Consider the following 16,814-nt stretch of genomic DNA (forward strand, 5'->3'; position numbering starts at 1 on the left):
GCCCAGGATTCTTTGAAGGAGGTGGAAAATGTGCTTCAAATGTGCTTTATAGGTGCAGTGTTTATATAGCCTTATAGAGGTACACTCAACAGGAAACTGGGATTGGCTGAAGCTGAACACTTGGTGTAAAATCCAGTGAGCATGTTCAGTCCTGCTCATCAATCTGTTGGGGAGGGTTTGCCCCTTTAGTTCTCCCTCTCCCATCTCCTTTTTTTTGGGGGGGGGGTTGTAATTCTTCAACCCAACTGCTTGAAGTTGCCCATCAGCAGTAAGCGCCTGCAAAGCAGACTGAGTGGGCACACAGATCACAGTCTTTATGCTGGGATGAGGTGCATCGGGTTATTATTTAAATTATAGTTCATCTATGTGTGTGTAGTGTTATAGGATGGGGTGTGTGGTTTGAATGACATGTTTTGGACCCTCCAGACCTGGGATTCTATATCTGTAAGATGGGAATGTGTAATAGAAGGAACTGCTGAAAATGTTACAGATAGGTAGCCGTGTTGGTCTGCCATAGTCAAAACAAAAAATTCCTTCCAGTAGCACCTTAAAGACCAACTAAGTTAGTTCTAGGTATGAGCTTTCGTGTGCATGCACACGAAAGCTCATACCTAGAACTAACTTAGTTGGTCTTTAAGGTGCTACTGGAAGGAATTTTCTGCTGAAAATGGGCAGACTGGGTTTTTTGTTATGTTAATGGCCCTAACCAAGCATGTTGAGCATCCTTTTTACAAGAGATGGTCCTTCCCACAGGCATCTGGCTGGCCACCGCGAGACCAGGATGCTGGACTAGATGAGCCTTTGGCTTGATCCATCAGGATCTTCTTAGGTACCTAAGGCTAAGTACAGATGTGTTGCCATAGAAACAACTATCCAGTGATGCTTCCATAAGGAGGGGCTAGGTCTTTTTCTTCCTCCCCCACCCGCACCTGGCTGGAGGCCAAGTCCAGGACAATAGGCCAGGGCACATCTCTCTTGCCTCAGCTAGGAAGGCACAGAGACCTGACTTGCTCTCTGTGCTGAAACCAAAGCTATAGCTTTGGGAGCCTCCCTGGAAACTTAATGGGGGAGCAAGATCTGTTGGAGAGTTAATGCTGTGAGCTCTTCCACCTTATGCGCAGCCTGCATAGATGTGTAAATAAGACCAATATACCAGTTTTCATTGACCTTCATTCCAAGGAAAGTGCTGGCACCCCGATGTCTCTCGCTACTTAGAGATTGGGGTGCGCATAACAATATTACCATATGTAAATTTTATGCAAAGTTGTGTCCTTTTATGGAGATTTACAGGTGGGCTTCTAAAATAATGACTGAATGTGCTCCCTTTCAGCACCCTACTCCCCCCCAAAATTTTCTCCAACAGCGCCATGTCAGTATTTGTAGACAAGTAAAAAAAAAAAATCTATGGTATAAATATAAACTTGCCAGATGAATTGTCACGGCTGACCTCATGTACTTCTGTGAATTGTGATTTGATCCAGATGGCTGAGAATTCTATTACGTTTGGTGACCAAAAGACCTGCAGGCTTAAGAGCAATGTAAGCCTATCTCATGTTGGCTTAAGCTTGGGGAATTGGAAGCTAAGGATGATGCCATAAAAGACGAGCAATTGTGTTGTGCACTGTCACAAATTGTGCTTGCTTACAGCTTACCTTCCATGCACCCACAAGTTCCTGTGGTCTTTGGGGTCCAAATCCAAATGGGGAAGATGGGGTGCCTGGGACCACCAAAGATTCCCCATGTTGTCCTGGTCCTATACTGCATTTTGTGGTATCAGAATCTTTCTATGTTGTCAGAGGAATCCTTCTGTGTAATTTTTTTTGCGACATTTATCAGGACCAAACTAAATATGGGGTCAAATACTCCTTTGCGTCAGAGGGCTTGTCCACACTTCTGCTTGTCCCATGCCTTGAAAGCACAGGGATGAGCAGTTTTCCCTTTTCCCCACTCCTTTCCCAGGGAAAACCTGCTCTTTAGTGATAAATTAGAACAATCATCTGAAGAAAACCCAAATTGCCATTTTTTGCTGACTGAGCACTGAAGAGCAGTTTCCCCAGGGAAGCGCAACATGACAAGAGGAAGTGTAGATAAGGCCTAATCTGTATGTTTTTAAAAAGGGAATATCTTCCTTTATAATAATAATAATAATAATAATAATTTATTATTTATACCCCGCCCATCTGGCTGGGCCTCCCCAGCCACTCTGGGCGGCCTCCATAGAAACCAAAAATACAGTAAAATATCACAAGTTAAAAACTTCCCTGAACAGGGCTGCCTTAAGATGTCTTCTGAATGTCAGGTAGTTGTTTATCACTTTGACATCTGATGGGAGGGCGTTCCACAGGGCGGGCGCCACTACTGAGAAGGCCCTCTGCCTGGTTCCCTGTAGCTTTGCTGCTCGCAATGAGGGAACCGCCAGAAGGCCCTCGGCGCTTTGAGGGTGCTAATAATTAACAGGCTCAGAGCAGACACAAGGAGGGGATTTCGCCCCTTTCTCCACTGCTGGGCTCTTAAGAAAATCCCTCTTCTGAAGCTGATATTTGCAATGGGAGTAAATCACCGAATCTCATTCATTACCAGTCTCCTCCCTCCCACTCTAGCTGGTGCTTTTTTCATTATTCAGACCCGGCACATTGGATGGAAAGATGCATTTAACGTGCCCTGCAGTTTCTCCTTGTAATAGTATCTAGTGGGGAGTCATCACACATATCCTTGTGTGCCTGCCTTTATGTAGTGCAGTTCCACTTGCCTGTGTCCTCAAGTGCCCAGGGAGGTTTCCAAAATGGCTAATGCCTGCAGTCCAGAGTCTGACTTTAGGGCATTTCAAGTTATACCTTTTCACTTGCTCCTTCAGTCAACGCCTAGACTTGTCCTTAAATGGCATCTAGTCAGCCAGGGAGGCATGTCCTTAATTGCATCCTCTTCAGGAGGAAATAAAATCTTAATTAATGCCACCTTTATACCCAATTATAGATCTCAGTTTGGAGGGACAAGGAGTTGTTAGAGAAGAGGGGGCAGGGGCTAGCTAAGGCATTAACTGAGATCATTTTCTCATGAGTTTCTCTGCAAGGTAGTACAATGGCCATATGGCTGACTTGGTTTAAGTTTTTGTTTTGCTTTGTTTACTCCCAATGAAACAGATGGGCTGCAGGGCTTTCTCGGTAGTGGCACCCGCCCTCCCTTCAGATGTAAAGGAAATAAGCAGCTATCCTATCTTTAAAAGACATCTGAAGGCAGCCCTGTTTAGGGAAGTTTTTAATCTTTAATGCTGTATTGTTTTTAACACTCGATTGGGAGCCACCCAGAGTGGCTGGGGAAACTCAGGCAGATGGGGGGGTTATAAATATATTATTATTATTATTATTATTATTATTATTATTATTATTATTATTATTATTATTTTCTGAAGGCAGCCCTTTTAAGGGAAGTTTTTAATGTTTGATGTTTTACCGTGTTTTTAATATTCTATTGGGAGCCGCCCAGAGTGGCTGGGTAACCCAGCCAGATGGCCGGGATATAAATATGTTGTTGTTGTTGTTGTTGATGATGATGATGATGTTATTCACACCATACATCTAAAGCACATTTCCTCTTGAAAAGGAGTTCCCAGGACTCTTAGGGAGAGGTGCTTTAAATGTATGGTGTGTACACAGCCCTAGGATCACTACTAAGTCTCATTACAAACAATCATTTCACAACACTTTTTACGAGCAATAAAAATTTCGGCATAACAAGTCATATATGCTATCAGAGTCTTCTTAAGTTATAACATTGTTAAATCCTAAAACTAGCCCATAGGCTGCAAGATGAAGGTGTTAGCTTCTGTGCACCGATCTGAGTCCCACAATTAACAGAGTACCCTTATGAATTCTCCATCGTGTGAGAAAAAAGCAGTCTCTTAAAAAGACAACTCTAGTGTCAAATCTTCCACTCTTTAGAGAGCCCGATTCCTGTGTAAATATAAACAATGCTTTTAAAATATGCATTCAATTTCATATTGGAAATGTGCATCATCATTTTATAGTTCCCATAAAGTAAACCTCAGATGGTTATAGATACTCAGCGGGGCAGGCCGTTCCAAGTCAGCCTGTGCATGAAATGATAGAGGCATATAATGACTTGCTGAACTTTGTGCTGTTAATTAAAAACATTATAAAAAATGTGTACGGCAGGGAATACTATTTGAACTCACAAACTGGAGAGCAATAAATATGTTCTTAGCTGTGCTGCACCTAAAGAACTGCACAACTGTTCTGAAAACAACACTGCAGCTTCTTACATAGAAGTACATAAGAAACTGCCCTATACTGAGTCAGACCATTCATCCATCTAGGTCAGTATTGTCTACGCTGACTGGTAGCAGGTCTCTGGGTTTCTGACCCTAACTCTACCTGGAGATGTCAGGATTTGAACCTGGGACCTGATCTTCTGCCATTGAGCTACAGCCCTTCTCCTACAGCAGCACCATCTTCATCTTCTGAAGATACTTGACTTTGTATATGTATTGGATTTAAAACTATTTTCATATATATAATTGGTTGTATATGTTTTATTGCTTCAAGATGTTTTGTACAATATGGTTAAAACAAGGGTGGGCTTTGCTGCCACAGACTTACCATTCAAACACTGAGTGCCCACACAGCAATTGTATATGAATGAATTAATATAATTAATATAACAGTAGGCAGCTAGGCATTCTAGATGCCTGATGTTTGGCCATTGCTGCCAGCCTATGATCTTTCTGGGGGCCAGGGGCCTTAAATCTGCCCAGAGGAAGACTTTCACTTCGTTCTGGCACGGGGAACCTCTTTGACTATGGCTCCAGTAAGTCCAAGCCAGCCTGGCCAAAGATCTGGATGATGAGAGTTGTGGTTCAGCAACATCTGGAGGGCCACAGTTTCCCCAATCCTTTCCCTTCCCTCCTCAAACTTCAGTTGCTGCTTCCTCCCTTAACACTTGTGCTGAACTATATGGGGTCATGCACCTGCTCTGTTTCGCAAGCATGCCAGCTCAGGAAATGGTCAGGCCTTCGGTAGCCTTCAGACATCCAATAATTGATTATCAAATCAAATCAAATACCTTTTTTTAATAGATGATCTTTATTGATTTTTTAGTTACACACTATACATACACATACATACACATACATTGTGTTTCACATTTGTTCTTGCTCTTCCAAGCTAACTTCCCTCCTTCCTTCTTCCGGCTCTTTTATGTTGTCTTTAACTTTTCGCATTGTCTTTGTTCACTTTATATATAATTGTTCTTCTTCAATTTTTTCCATAAAATGTCTGAAACAAATAAATCTTTCTATATATACAATTATTGTTGTCTGTCTATATTCATTTACAAATATTATTGGATAATAATATCAAAATGAATTAAAAATGTATATTAGGACTATTGTTGAACAATATTTGCAAATCAAATACCTTTATTGGCATCGCAGTTTAAAACATTTCAGGTCACTAGGATAATTAATAGGACAAGGGTGAAGCTGTTGAAGGTCATAAGGTCACACTGTGATCATGTGCACTTAGATATTCTGCTTCGCCCTGTCTGTTCCCTGAAAGGATGGTTCATTGGGAACCCTTTCGGGTAAAATTGTAACTAAAAAGTAAGCTACTAAAACGGTAATATATTTGTCCTGATCTGCCAAGGGAAACGTCATTTGACTTCTCGGAGTTATAGGCCAGAGGCCCAACATTTTGCTCAGCATCAGATAACTGGTTACAGTGGTACCTTGGGTTAAGAACTTAATTCATTCTGGGGGTCCGTTCTTAACCTGAAATTGTTCTTAACCTGGGGTACCACTTTAGCTAATGGGGCCTCCTGCTGCCGCTGTGTGATTTCTGTTCTCATACTGAAGCAAAGTTCTTAACCCAAGGTACTATTTCTGGGTTAGCGGAGTCTGTAACCTGAAGCGTCTGTAACCTGAGGTACCACTGTATTATCTTTATTTTAAAGAGGTTGTGTTATTTCATTCTTGCATGACATGAGTTGCCCACAATTTCATATAACGGGAACCTCTACATTCCGTTTATGTTGTTCCTGGACTAGATGACCCTTGGGTCCCTTCCATACTCTACTATTCTATGATTCTACAATTCCTATCATCCTGACCATTGACCATGTTGGCTGGAGCCTTTGGGTATTAATGGCCCAAGTGTTGTGGCACTTTAGGTGAAACAGCCCAGTGCCGTCACCACCACAGATGGGCCACAGGTTCCACATCCTTGGCCTATACTCTATTTATTTTAAATGCTCTATTCCCAGGCCCATTTAAAAGAAAATGTGTGGCAGAATCCAAGGTTGCAAAGTTCTCAGAGTGGCAGGTGGTCTTAATGCTCCTCTTGCTTCCTTCCCCTCTTCCTAGCCTCAGAGTGAGTCCATAAACCAGGTGGCATTATTGCCAAGGAGATGAAAGAAAACGAAGTGTCGTGCCGCTCTAGGGCCAAGCATCATACATTGACTGAGGCTGAGCTAGAGACGATTGGCCTGAGAAATGAGACTCCTTCAACATCTCTCTCCACCAAGATCCAGAAGATAAGGTATGGTGTTTCTATAGTTCACTAAAGAGACTTTTGGGGAAGGCTGTAGAGCACCTTGTGGAACTTTCAAGCCCTGAATTTGTATACATACCAATACATTTAAAGCACATGACTTCCCCCAAAGAATTATGGGAACAGTAGTTCAGCCTAACAGAGCCACAACTCCAAACACTACAGTTCCCAGGATTCTTTGGGGTAAATTATGTGCTTTAAATGTATGGGATCTACACAGCCTGAAAAGAAGAATGACTTGACTAGAAACCAGGATGACAATAGACCAGTGCTCCAGTCACTTCCATTGGTTTATCCTCCTTGCTCTTTCTACTTCTGATGCTTGTGTGACAATATGTGACAAAAAATGTGTGCTGTTGCTTATAGAGCCAAAAATGCCACCATCACACAAAAAGGAGTTATTTGGGGGATTACCCAAGGTTTACTAAAAGCTTTTTAAAAGAAAAAGCCTTAAGGGGCAGGAAACCACCCAGAGGGCTAATGACAGCTAAGTATGGTGGTTACAGAATGCTGACTGTTGGGTGGGGGCAATAGATTGAAAACTCGGTGGAGGGGGTATGGAATAGAGCATCATGGAGGAGGGTATGACTGGCTGGCTGGCTGGCTGGCTGGCTGGCTGGCTGGCTGGCTGGCTGACACAATGAACAACAGCACTTCATGCTGCAACATTTTGTCATGGATCCCACTAGTCTCCCTTAAAAGAAAAAAACCTCAATGCATGTTCTTGTCACAGAGAACATGCATCAGACAAGATATTCCACTTAGGGCTACAGTGAATGTGTGGTGCTGGTAGTGGAGGGCATTGCATGTTCCCTTTGTAAAAATAAACCTTCTTTCCCATGGAATAATGGCATTTTGTGAGAAGGGGCTTTAGACGGACCCTGTCCTTGATATGCAAGTTTTCCTTATGCAAGGACTTTTTCCATAGACAAAGATGTGAGACTCTCTTTTGCAGTCACAAGTGATACAGACCTCAAAGGGCTATATTATGTGCATATGAACTGTACCTTTGAAGTGGCTCACAGTCATGTACACCAACCCTGAAAATGGAGGGTGCTGTGCGCTTTTGCTTCTACCACTTTAAAGATTTTAATCTTTGGGTTTTAGCCAGTTCCTTCCACCAATTACCAGTCATAAGGCCTGTGGGAGGGCTTCAAGTCTGGAGCCTCCCCTCCCAAGCCCTGCTGAACTCCTGGCCAAGTCCCTGAACCGAAAGCGGCAGGAACAGCTAGAGACTGTGCTTTGCACATGAGTAGTTTAGCGATAGGTGGGGCAGTCCCACCTCCTTCATTGCCTCCTTTAGCCTCAACATCTGCCCAAATGTTACAGATGTGGAATTTGGTCCCTTCTGTCTCTGAAGGAGACACCTGCTGGCTAACAGTCATTGTTAGGAGCTGGTGGTGGTTACTCGTGAGTAACCAGGCAGGACTCCAACCTGTCTTTTCCAGGTTTATTGATGCAAACTATTTACAGTGCAGAACCACAGAGTTCATGTCTGTCTTAGTCACTTGCAGATTCCAGGAGTGGCCCCTTCTGGTTTCTCTCCCAACATAAGAACTTAGACAACCCAAATCTCCACCTCCCCTCCTTACATTTCACCCATCTGCGCAAGCTGGGCAATGGAAACGGTGCATCTGCCTTCTGGCCAGCGGGGCTAGATGAGGTGCTTGGGCTCTCAGTATCATCTCCGAGCCCTCTCCTCGCTTGGCTGGCCCCTTCCGCCTCTGCTCCACTGGAGGTGTGGCTTTCCCTACCGCTGGAGAAGGGTCAGAGGCTCTCTGTATCCCCCTGCCTCCCTCCCCTGTTCTAATGACAGTTCCCTGACAGTCACGTTCTTGCAAGAAGATCCATTGCTGGGCCACAGTGCAATTTGAAGACCAAGCTTCCCTCTCAGACATGTCTTTTTGCCCTTTTCCCTCACAGATGCTCAGGTTCGACTGCAAAGTCCTTGCTGTTCAAGTTCTTCCCCATCTTGAAATGGCTACCGCGGTACCCAGTCAAGGATTGGCTGCTAGGGGACATCATCTCAGGATTCAGTGTAGGAATCATGCATCTCCCTCAGGGTAAGCTTTCAGGGAGCCAGTCCTCAACCCTTGTATCCCACAAGGCCATTGATGACAGCCCTGACTGTCATCCATTTCTCCCCCTGTTCTTGGAGAGCAAAGAGCCTCTTGAGGTTTTGTGGCCCTTCTGTGCTTCATTCTTAAGTGGACAGGTCCTTGTCTGTGTACCTGGCGTTGGGTGTGCCATTGACACCAGATTTTCAAGAGGCCATGCCTTTCTGCTATACTGTGCTGAACTTTCACAAATATTGGAGGAGCTGCCAGATACCAAAACACAACTGGACAGGGAACCCAAATGAAAACATGCTTCCGATTTAAGTTACTGTTGGAAATACGGCCTTGAGGACCTTGGGGAAAACAAAGCTTTGGCTAAAAAAGCTAGATGAGGAGAAGGGGATGTAGGTGAAGGGTGCAGTCTGGAATTTCTGAGACAGACTCGTATTTATTTATCAACCTTATTGCATTTCTATCCCACCTTTTTCTCCAAGGTGGCGTGTATGGGCCCCACCCCTCATTTAAACCCCACCACCATCTTGTGAGGTAGGTGCGGGTGAGGGTCAGAGACCGGCCCAAGGCCACCCAGTGAGCTTCATGGCTGAGTGGGGGATTTGAACCCTGCTTCTCCCAGACTCCTAGTCTGACACTGTAACCGCTAAACCATGCTGGGAAATAGCAGGAGGCCATGTAAGTTGCCTGCATACATAGGTTTGGTGGGTGGATAAAACTACAGCACGTCTGAGTGGGGTGTCTAGGATACAATGGAGCCTGTGTTCTAAGCAAAGGTACCAAGCAGTGACTGCGTATTAACACCCGCCTTTATTTTGCCTAGGTTTGGCCTATGCGCTTCTAGCAGGGCTGCCTCCCGTCATCGGCTTGTATTCCGCCTTCTATCCCGTCCTGCTGTATTTCTTCTTTGGGACCTCCAGGCACATCTCTGTGGGTGAGCAGGGGATGCTGGGAGAAGAGGCCTTCTGGGATCTGCGCAGGAGTTCAGTTTTTATTGAGAGTTTTATATTACAATAAAAGCAAAGCAGAGAGGGAAAACAGAAAAGGGAAAGCGTAAAAAAAAAGGAGTAAGAAGAAGAAGATGGAAGAGAATAGGAAAATATAGGAAAATACAAAACCCTCTATCTAGGTTATAGATCCACACCAAAGGAGGTAAGCCATCCCAGTATCTCACCTGGGAGCTTCCCTCTCTTCCCCAGCCTCCTAATTTGGGAGATCCTCTCTGCCCTGCCTCTCATCTTCCATCCATCACAGAACATAAATATAGATAAGAGTTAACGAAAAAGAACAGAGTTTAAAAATCATAGCGAAAAAAAGATTTTTAAAAGAGATAAGAACAGATTTTTTTTTAAAGGAAATAATGACTTCTGATTTTCCACTTGGCAGTTTTGTATACGCATCTTCAAATTAATTTAAGTTGGCTTAATTGCCTCTTGCCCTGCTTCACAAGACTCATTTGCTATCTCGAACCAGGTGACTGGTGAGGTGTAAGGGGACAAGCCCTCTTTGTTCAAAAAGGGCCTTCTCGGTAGTGGCGCCTGCCCTGTGGAACACCCTCCCATCAGATGTCAAGGAAATAAACAACTATCTGGCTTTTAGAAGACATCTGAAGGCAGCCCTGTTTGGGGAAGTTTTTAATGTTTGATGGTTTATCGCATTATTATTATTATTATTATTATTATTATTATTATTATTATTATTCTGTTATCATCATCATCATCATCATCATCAAAATACCCTTAAAGGCAGGAAGCTGGGATCTTCTTCTTCTGGCCCTAAATTGTGATCCTTTGGCACCCAATGTAAATCCTGCTATCTTGGTGATGTGGATGGATAAGCAAAGCCAACTGAGCTTGTGACAAAAGAGGACTGGATTCTTGTGGGATGCAAGGTTGGACAGGTAGCTGATCTCTTGGCCCAAGCCTCTGTCTCCTCCTAATTAGGCCCATTTGCTATCATCTCTGTGATGATCGGGAGTGTGACAGATTCACTGGAACCAAGCGGAAAGTACATGGAGGCGGTTAACGGTACGAATGTCACCATTGTGAATGAAACTCTGAGGGATGCTGCCAGAGTGGAACTGGTGGGTGCACTCGCCTTCTTGGTTGGCATATTTCAGGTGAGTGGTGGGACCGAAAAGTGTGTATGTTCTCTCTCAACAATAACAAAGGAGGCAGGAATGAATGAATCTGTCAATTATGTCTCAGTTCATCATTTTTACAGCCTTAAGCTCAGTCCAGCCCATTTCCCCATTAGATTGTGATTATTGTAAATATATTTTATAAGTTCACACACAAGGTTGTGTACATTTCCGTGCATATTTCTTCTAATATGTTTGGTTTTGTTTATAATTTTCCCTAATATAATTCACTTTTTTTAGTCTAGCAACATCAGAGGGCTCGTTGTCTACCCCTGTTCTAAAGTCTCAGGTTTTTCTCCTGCAACCTGACAGGCTTTTAAATAAGCCTTTATGTTTGGCCCCATCTCACATGGACAGAACTGGTTGACCTTATGTTCTGTATTCTGTCCTGGGTCTCTGGCAAGTCCCAGCAGGCCTCATAGCAAGATACCTCTGCAATACACCCTCAGATCTACTGTGTCCCACAGGGAGATTTCTGGAAGGGAGTTGTGTGAGAGAGGATGTTATTCCCCCTGCTTTCTTTTTTTTAGATTGCCCTTGGCCTGCTTCAGTTTGGGTTTGTGGCCACCTACCTTTCTGAGCCCTTGGTGCGGGGCTACACCACAGCGGCCTCTATCCAAGTGCTGATCTCCCAGCTGAAGTACATCTTTGGGGTGACTGTGGAGGAGTATGCAGGGCCATTGTCAATAATCTATGTAAGTACAGTTGGGCCCGGGAAAGAGCAGGTTTAGGCTAGAGAGGAGTCGGTGGAGGAGTTTGAAATCTTTTGGAGCTGGAAGCTATCTTAGCAACATGCTAGATGTAAAGTCAACATTGTTGTTGTTGTTTAGTCATTTAGTCGTGTCCGACTCTTTGTGACCCCATGGACCAGAGCACGCCAGGCACTCCTGTCTTCCACTGCCTCCCGCAGTTTGGTCAAACTCATGCTGGTAGCTTTGAGAACACTGTCCAACCATCTCATCCTCTGTCGTCCCCTTCTCCTTGTGCCCTCCATCTTTCCCAACATCAAGGTCTTTTCCAGGGAGTCTTCTCTTCTCTTGAGGTGGCCAAAGTATTGTATCCTCAGCTTCAGGATCTGTCCTTCCAGTGAGCACTCAGGGCTGATTTCCTTAAGAATGGAGAGGTTTGCTCTACTTGCAGTCCATGGGACTCTCAAGTGTCTCCTCCAGCACCATAATTCAAAAGCATCACTTCTTCGGCGATCAGCCTTCTTTATGGTCCAGCTCTCACTTCCACACATCAAGTCAACATTACGGAGGCTATTAATATGCATGTTTGTTTGTTTGTTTGTTGTTTGTTGTTGTTTGTTGGGCAGGTTTACCAAACAGCAGCCAGACTGTAGCATGTAGAAAAGGAGAGTTAAACCCTCGTCCCCATTTGCTGTGAGGTCCAAACAATAATAGTCTCCAGTGCTTTTTTTCTGGGGGGGACGCAAGGGTACGCATACTCCTAAATATTTTGTGAATCTTTGTACTTTTGTTCATTTACTATATTTATTTTTCCCAATTTGAACTATAAAATGGTGGTTTTCTTGAGTCAAAATGAGAGTACCCTTAAACATTTTTTTAAAAGAAAAAAAAGCACTGATTGTCTCCCTGAGGCTGCTACTTGCATTGGGAGGGAAACTCCCAAGGGTACCAATGACTCCTGCCCTTTCTTAACCATGTTCCACATGACATTTTTATACATGCTTGTTCCTCTAGCTTCTGCGAATGACCTCATCCTCTCATGCCACAGAAAACACAATCCAAACCCCTGGAAGCCACACGAGGGAAGGCAGTGGCCTCCTCCTGATGTTGCAGGGCTGCGTTTGCTGGGACAAGGACGGAGCAGGGCAAGGGAGGGTGAAGTCAGGAGAGCAGCAGGTTGGCCTCCACTGCCCTGGAGCTACCCCAACCTCAGAGCCACCTTGCTCTGCCCATCCCATCATGGCAAGCGCAGTGCCACAGCTTCCAAGAGGATGCCAGTGCCTTCCCTTGTGTGGCTTCCAGGGATTCGGATCGTGTTTTCTGAATCACTAGGTATGTCTGGCAGGTGTAATAAATCCCAATATAAAGATCCCATGCTATTTTAAGCATACACAAATCCATACATGCCAAATGCACCTGTTTCCCATTTTCTGGTACTCAGCTTTGGTAAATCACTACCCCAGTTATATCTCCGCTTTGCCTCTTTTAGGAGGATTTTGGATGCTTGATTTTATTTTACTTTTTGAAAACGTTATTGGTGCGAGCATGCATACTGTAGAAGAGCTCTCCCCACCCCACCATCACCACCAGCTCCCCATAACTCCCTATAGAGACTGTAAATGTTTCTGAAAACGTTTGTGGCGCAGTGGTTCTATAAAAAGCACACTTAGATTCACTGTGAGATTAAAAATTCTTAAGCCTTGAAGGAAGGAAGCTGTTGTGGTCTGTTTACTAATAAATAGCTTTGCTTCCATAGTCAGGGCAGGACAGCCTATTTCCGAGAAAATGAATACTACAGTCAGAGAAGAATCAAGGAAGACCAGAGAGGGGTCAGACAGAGAGGGCTCCTCCACAATTCTGCTTGTCCAGCACCTAGAAAGTTCAGGTCCAAGCAATTTTCCGCTTGTCCTGAGCTTCCTTGGCACTGGTCTGAGCAGTTTTGCTTTGCCCCACAGCTTTCCCCTAAGAAACATGATCTTTACTGCCGAATCGAAACAAATGGCAATGTATGGATTGGTCTGATTCAGCAGTAAACCGCAGGTTTTCTTGGGGGGAAGTGGCAGTAGGGAGGTGAGGTGTGGACAAGGCCTTGGTATCGGAATGGGGGTAAAACATGAAACATCCCTATTTTCTCCTGCGGAATGTTGATGCTGTCAGCAGATTGCCACTGACAATGGTTGCAAAGTGTGCCCACAGCAGAGAAAGTCTCATGGAAACGTAATTTACAGCAAAGATCAACTGGGGATTGAGGAGAATCACTTCACTTTAAGGGACAAGTGTCGGCTCCTTTGTTTTCTTTTGTATGCAGTCCTTTAATACTCCTCCTTTCCGCCCCAATGGACCCACAGCAAGGCATATAAAAGATTTTGGAATACTAAAACTGTTCCTCTGTTGGCTTTTATGCATGCCACGCTACGAAGAATAACTGCCATTGATCGCAGGCATGGCTCTTTTTATTGCTGTTGCTTGGTGTTTTTCCTTGCAAATATATATTTTTATTCTTTAAAGATGGGATCTAAACAATAAACAATTATTCAAATCAATTGAAATATAAGGAGGACAAACCAAGAAAGCAGCATAAAAAATGGAAACCCCCACAATAAAAGAGATCAGCATGTGTGTATCAAAGGAGGGTCATTAAAATCCCAGGGGTCTTGACACTAAGCCATGGTTTAAGGCACAGCAGAAATGGTGGTATCTTTAAGAAATATGGTTTGTTTACACATATTTATCCCAGAGTTTAGGTGAAGGGAGTGCAGAACATTACACTGCATTGGGCTCTCTGGTTGTTCCTCTCATGTTTCCTCCATGCTCATTCTTTCACAATGACTTCCCCTGCTTTGTGCCTCCTCTACAGACCTTTTTGGAAGTTTGCTCAAAATTGCCAAGTACCAATGTGGGCACCTTGGTCACTTCTCTGGTCGCCATGGTTTCGATCCTGCTTGTGAAGCTGCTCAATGACAAAATTGGCAAGAAGCTTCCGATCCCAATCCCCATCGAGCTTCTTACGGTAATTTATTCTCTGTATTTCTAGGATTTCTACCCTGTCCCTCTTTTTTTTTAGAAAAATAAAAATAGCATGGTGGGCTCACAAACAGTAAATTAGCAAGAAACAACATTGTAGTAGCTATTAAATAATCCCTAGTACTTTCCGGAAAAATGAATGGGATTTATTTAATCATGTTTAACAATTATAAGGAAGACTAACAAACTAAAACAACAAAATGGCAGGAGCTAAGTTCTTATTAAAAAGCAGTATTTTAATAAGGACCACTGAAATGAAAGCACTTTTTGCTGCTTAGCCAGAAGTGAGTAACAAAAGGGCCAGGCATATCTCTCTTCAGAGGTGGCTCTAGGTTTGGGGGTTGCAACCGAAAAGGCTGTGTCTGAAGTAGCTGCACCTAACCTGGTGCCATCCAGATGTTTTGGACTACAACTCCCAACAGCCTCAGCCTGCTGATGAGAGTGGATGTCCAAAACATCTGGAGGGTACCAGGTTTGGGGGGGTCCAAAGCACCTACCTGCTCTGCATCCAGTGGTTGAGCAACCCAGGGAATCATCTGTAATGGAAGATGACAACCTGAAAGCCATGCTACTGGACCTTTAACATGGAGTAGTTCTTCTCTGGAATTGACTCTGCAGTGCTTTCTCTCCTTTATATAGCACAGTGCAGGTTAGTTAAACGGGCAAAATTGTCTTGATCTCCCCCATATTTTGGGAGGCTCTACTCAGTAGTTTGGATTGTGTTTGCATGGACAGCAATTATCCATTATGGAAAGTCAAGGCAGACTAGTCTAGTCTGGATCAGCTTCATTCTACAAACATGGGTGCAGCTGGAGGGGGCAGGGGGGCAGCTGCCCCCCTTTATCAAGTAAAACAATAGAAATACTTAACTAACTAACTGACCAACCAACTAATCTGACCCCCTTAACAAAAGTCCTGCCTCCCCTAACAAATATGCTACAAACATTTAGCTTTCACTAGACCAGAGCATCCCATCTACCTCTGGGTGGGAATTGCTCATCTTTACTCATGGATCTGCCAATAGGAGTTGACTTGTTACCTTTGGATATCAGAAACGAGAAGCAGAAGAGATGACAGTTCTTAAGATCATTCATATTTGTACAAAACCAGAATACTGCATAGTCAAATCACACTGGCTTTATATATACAGTATATACATATATTTCTTCTGATTCCTCACATTTGCACAAACTCAGAAGAATGCACAAGCAAGTTTACCACTGCCTGACTGTGATTTTGCACACTTATTGGGTGGGGATTTTTTTTAAAGGCATGCACAAAGCTGCCTGCACAAATGTCCTGTTGGTCCCTACTAGGCATAATAGAATCAACAAATTAGAAGGCAAGGACAAACACAAAAGGGAATGGCTACAGGCATGAATGAGAAAGATCAAAGTTGATCCTTTGAATCCTTTGATTTGAATTTGAATTCAAATGCATGTGAGTGTGGACTACTCTGGTTGAATTTGAATGGGGGGAAGTGGATGAACATAGAAACAATGCTCAGATGTGGCCAAGTTCTTCCTCTCACCCTGCCACCTGTTTTCAGATTATTATATCCACAGTGATCTCCTACTTTGCCAAGCTGAATGACAATTTTGGGATTAGCATCGTGGGTGAAATCCCCAGCGGGTGAGTCACTCTGGCTGCTTCCCATAACCACCTTAGGACATGCAATTTTTCTCTTCCTGGGTGTTGATGAGGAGATGAAGCTCTCTTGCTAGCTCTGCTGTTTTCAGAAGTTTAGGTGATAGTGTCCTGGGAGAGGGAATTTGGAGTCTCTCCTGACAGAGAGATGCATCTTTACTTTATAGCTACAATTGATTGCTAAAGATGCACCTGTTTTCCCTGGCCTTTGACAGCTGGAAAATATTTTTTAGACCTACTCCAATACTGTAATTTATGGTGCTGTCGTTTTAAATATTTGTTGGCTTTCTTGTTTGTTTTAAGAGGATATTAATTTTGTAACCCACTCAGGGACCTCATGGTGAAAATATATAATAAGGGTTCATCCACACTTTCACTTGATCGTATTGTGCACTGGTTAATTTATCTGGGTCTGAGAGCTTGCAAAAAGCTGTTATTACCCATTTTGGCTCACATAGTTTGAAATCAAACCATGCAGGCACAGACATGGGCCTCAAAGTGCTTTGGAAGGGGCTTCACAAGATGTGACAACTGGCAGGTCTTGTGAAGCCCTGTGGAATGGGCTTTGCAGGCACGACCAATCAACTGATCAGTGGTACCTTCAAAACACAATTTGGCTGAGCTAAACGTTTTCCTGCCCCACTCCTGACGCCAAACATATGACATTAGATGCAAGGGTATG

General features: G+C 43.8%; 1 protein-coding gene across 1 annotated transcript in view; it reads left to right on the forward strand.

Annotated features, from left to right (window-relative positions):
- The window catches only part of SLC26A6 (solute carrier family 26 member 6), a 33,822-nt gene that overhangs the window by 435 nt on the left and 16,573 nt on the right, over nt 1-16,814 (forward strand). The window contains exons 2-8 of the mRNA XM_083721368.1: nt 6,377-6,551; nt 8,487-8,626; nt 9,456-9,566; nt 10,576-10,751; nt 11,303-11,467; nt 14,319-14,471; nt 16,035-16,117. Coding sequence (XP_083577494.1) covers nt 6,421-6,551; nt 8,487-8,626; nt 9,456-9,566; nt 10,576-10,751; nt 11,303-11,467; nt 14,319-14,471; nt 16,035-16,117 — 959 coding nt within the window. The 5' untranslated portion in view covers nt 6,377-6,420. The remainder of the gene's footprint in view (nt 1-6,376; nt 6,552-8,486; nt 8,627-9,455; nt 9,567-10,575; nt 10,752-11,302; nt 11,468-14,318; nt 14,472-16,034; nt 16,118-16,814) is intronic.

This window comes from Podarcis gaigeae (genome assembly GCF_964106915.1).
Source record: "Podarcis gaigeae genome assembly, chromosome: 2".
NCBI lineage: Eukaryota > Metazoa > Chordata > Lepidosauria > Squamata > Lacertidae > Podarcis > Podarcis gaigeae.